Below are 3,610 nucleotides of genomic sequence, written 5' to 3' on the forward strand. Positions count from 1 at the left end.
CGCCCTGAGGGAGAGGCGCCGGGGGAGGGGGGCGGGCGAGGGCGGATGTGGGGGCCAGCTGGAAGATGCCGCCACGGGTGGCCCTTCAAGAGACGGCGCCCCGGCGTCTGCACACCTCCCGGCTCACAAACATCTCTCCCTCATTCCCCTCGCGTCTCTGGACAATGATATGATCCACCCCAGGATCCGGTGCGCCTCGCCGCTCTTGCCCCGAAGGCCTCCCTCCCCCCTTCCCCCCCTCCGTGGCTTTTGCCCCCATGGGATCGCCCCAAGCAGCTAACCCCCCCCCCCATCGGCCCGTCCTCCTCCTCCTCCCCCCACTGCCGCCAGTGGTAGTTCACCCGAGTCCAAAGTATCCTCCACCCGGCCACCACCGAGCCCCAACCCCACAGGCTGCCCCGCCATGTCCCTGGCCGACGTCCAGAATCCCCACACCCAGCAGGACCTCGAGTACCACCGCTTCGCCATCCACGAGCCGCTACCACTACAGCAGCAGCAGCAGCACCACCACCACCACCACCACCACCACCACCACCAACAGCAGCAGCAGCACGGCGTGCGCCTCGCCACCTCCAGTCTCCACGCCCGCACCATGCCGGACTTCCTGTCGCAGCAGCCATCGCCCCATGCCCGCATGGCCACCACCCCGCCCCACCATGAGCCCTTTCCCTTTTACCACCGGTCCGAGGGCATTCTCCTGGGATCGCCGCCGAGCCTGCAGGCTCAGCTGGCCATGTCGGTGGGGACCAGCCTCGGGCAGACCCCGCAGGCGGTTGGCCACCTGTCTGCCTTCCACCAGCCGGTGGGCGCCATGACGCCCGCCATGCATGGCGGCGACCCCGGGCCCGGGGGCTTCCCCACTCCGTCCAGCACCGGGGGCGAGGCCTTTCGCCTGGTGGACTTGTCCTCGCGCATGACCAGCCCCACCACCATGAGCCCGTCGGACATGAGCCCCGGCGCGCGGCATGTGGCGCCCATCGACGGGCCCGGGCCCAAGCCCATGCCACCAGTCCCCGGGGACTTCGGCGGCGGCGGCGGCAGCAGCAGCAGCAGCAACAGCCTGGCTGGCTTCGGCCTGCGGCTCAAGGCCCTCCCCGACCACCCGCAGGAGGAGCCTGTCGGGAGCCGCGGCGCCGGTGGTGCGGCCGACGATTTTGCCCACCTCGTGAGCCCGGGCCCCAAGCCCGGGTCCAGTGCCCGTGGCCGTGATGCCAAGTACGTTTGGATCCCCTCCCGGCCCATCTGGCCACCTCCCTCTCTCTTCCTCTCTCTTCCTCTCGGCCGCTCGATCTCTCTTGCCCACACAGTGAGCACCATATGTCGCGCACATGATCGCAGGCCCTGTCTCACAGTCTCCGCCCCCGCCGATTGCCCGGCGCTCTTTGCCGCTTTTTCGTCGTGCCCATCTGCAGTCGCTCCCTCTCGGCCAGCAAGGCCAAGAGCAGCAGCGCTTCGGTCAAGTCGGCGGCCGCGGCGACGGCCGCGGCGGTGGTGGCCGCATCGACCGCAGCGGCGGCCGCCGCGTCTATCGCACCGGCCCCGCTGCCCGGCAAGCGGCGCAACCACAATGCCAGCGAGCGCCGGCGCCAGCAGAACATCAATGACGGGATTGTCCGCCTGCGGCGCATGGTCCCGGCCTGTCGGCTGAGGAGCAACCGCTCCATCGGCGGTATCACCGGTAGCTCGCAGGCTCCCGGCGGGCCGACCGGTGGCAGCCATCCCGGCCCGGCGGCCGGCGACTCGTCCGCCGACGAGCTGGACTCCGATTCGGAGAACATGGGCCCGACCACGGCGCCGCGCGTCAGCAAGGCCACCGTGTTGACCCTCAGCGCGGAGTACATTCTCCAGCTGCAGGCCGCGGTGGAGGAGTTGTCGGGATGCGTGCGCGAGCTGGGCGGCTCGGTGCCGCCGGCCCTGGCCAGTGCGCTTTTTGCCCCCGGCGGCCGGGTCGGCACGGCGGGGTCCCTTTGTGGGAATGGCGCCGGGCCTGGCGACGGATCGGCCACCTCCTCCCCCGGGCCTCTGGACTCTCCCCCCGGTGTCCCGGGTCCCATGGCCCAAATGCAGCAGCAGCAGCAGCACCAGCAGCAGAAGCAGCATGCCCCTTCCGCTCGGGCCCCTACAGATGGCGTGCCTCACATGGGTCCCACTGATCATCAGGGTGGCCAGCACGCACGGGCCATTGCCATGATGGCGGCGGCCGCGGCCGCCGCGGCCGCCGCCGGGTCCCAGCCAAACGACTCGCAGCTGAAGGCCCTCTTCCATGCCCAGCATCAGCAGCAGCATCAGCAGCAGCATCAGCAGCAGCATCAGCAGCAGCAGCAACAGCAGATGGAGTCCCACCCTCGCTCGCCGCGCACCAAGGCCGCCAGCAGCAACGTCAGCGCCAGCACCATGGCCTCGCATGGCGGGGACTTCCTCCCCCACATCGGCGGACCGGGGGGCGGCAATCTGGCCATGGCGGCGGCCGCGGCGGCGGCCATGGCGGCGGTTGCCAATGGCGCCGAGGGCGGCGGTCCCCTGCTGGACTTCAGCGCGTCCGACGCCGGCGGAGTGGGGTATCTGCGCTCGGTGCATCCGACCACTGCGGCGGCGCACCTCGCCGCCATGCAGCAGGGCAACACCGGCACCAGCAGCAACGTCATGAGTGGCGGCGGGTACCTGCGCAGCAACGCCCCGCTGGCGTCCCACTTCGCATCATCCCCCCCCGGCAGCACCAACGTCATCGGCCACTCGGCGTATGGGCAATTCTCGCAATCGCTGCAGCTCGAGGCAACCCTCGGGCTCGGGGGCGGCATGCAGCAGCTGGCTGCCGCCGGGCAGGCCCCCAGCGCCGCCGACACCAGCACCAGCAGCTGGAAGCACCTTCTCCATCAGCAGCAGCAGCAGCAGCAGCAGCAGCAGCAGCAGCAGCAGCAGCAGCAGCAGCAGCAGCAGCAGCAGCAGCAGCAGCAACAGCAGCAAGCAGCCGCAATGGGCCTGTCTCCGGGTAGCCTGGCGGCGGCGGCGGCGGCGGCGGCGGCGGCTGCGGCGGCTGCGGTCAACCCCTCCCCCTCGCCCTCGTACTACCTCCCTGGTGGCGGCGGCGGCCTGGAGTCCATCCCCGGCGGCGGGCCGCTCGGGCCGGACTCGCTCGGTGCCGCTGCTGGCAGCGTCATCAACAACCAGAAGGGCTTGCCGCCGGCCGCCTCCCCGGGCGCGATGCATCACCACTACCGCACCGCCAGCGGCGGCGGCGGCGGCAGCGGCGGCAGCAGCAGCAACATCAATGTGTCGACTCTGGCGGACCGGATCACCATCGATGTGCCCACCCCATTGCTCCTCAATGCAGGTCATTCTTCGCCCACGTCTGCGGGTGCCTTCGCCTCGGAGCACTCGCCGCAAGGCAGTTTTGTGCAGATGACCTCCGGCCCCGGGAGCAACGGTGGCATCGGCGGTCGTGCTGCCGGCGGCAACCAACAGTAGCTCCACCTGCGCACATATGTAAATACCTCCCCCCCCCCCTCTCCCTCTCCCTGCCCACCTTGTGCCCCCTCTCCCGGCCGGCCGGTAGTGTGCGCGCGCACAGGTGGGCACACAACAATATAAGCCATTCATCGTCCCCCCCCCC

The 3,610-nt window shown here is 70.5% G+C and overlaps 1 protein-coding gene across 1 annotated transcript; it reads left to right on the plus strand.

Annotated features, from left to right (window-relative positions):
* Positions 1 to 148: 148 nt before the first annotated feature.
* On the plus strand, positions 149 to 3,609 carry H696_02636 (hypothetical protein). The gene is made up of 3 exons (XM_009496548.1): positions 149 to 189; positions 331 to 1,215; positions 1,413 to 3,609. The coding sequence occupies exons 1-3, from the start codon at positions 170 to 172 to the stop codon at positions 3,463 to 3,465; spliced, it is 2,958 nt and encodes a 985-aa protein (XP_009494823.1). The 5' UTR covers positions 149 to 169; the 3' UTR covers positions 3,466 to 3,609.
* Position 3,610: the final 1 nt, after the last annotated feature.

The sequence above is a fragment of the Fonticula alba genome (genome assembly GCF_000388065.1).
Source record: "Fonticula alba strain ATCC 38817 unplaced genomic scaffold supercont2.4, whole genome shotgun sequence".
Taxonomy (NCBI): domain Eukaryota; order Rotosphaerida; family Fonticulaceae; genus Fonticula; species Fonticula alba.

What these genes read in the sequence shown, in the direction of transcription:
- H696_02636 (XM_009496548.1), top strand. Translation starts at nt 170, where the DNA reads ATGATCCACCCCAGGATCCG. An exon ending in ATGATCCACCCCAGGATCCG is followed by an intron (nt 190 to 330) that starts GTGCGCCTCGCC and finishes CACTGCCGCCAG; the next exon opens with TGGTAGTTCACCCGAGTCCA. An exon ending in GCCCGTGGCCGTGATGCCAA is followed by an intron (nt 1,216 to 1,412) that starts GTACGTTTGGAT and finishes GCCCATCTGCAG; the next exon opens with TCGCTCCCTCTCGGCCAGCA.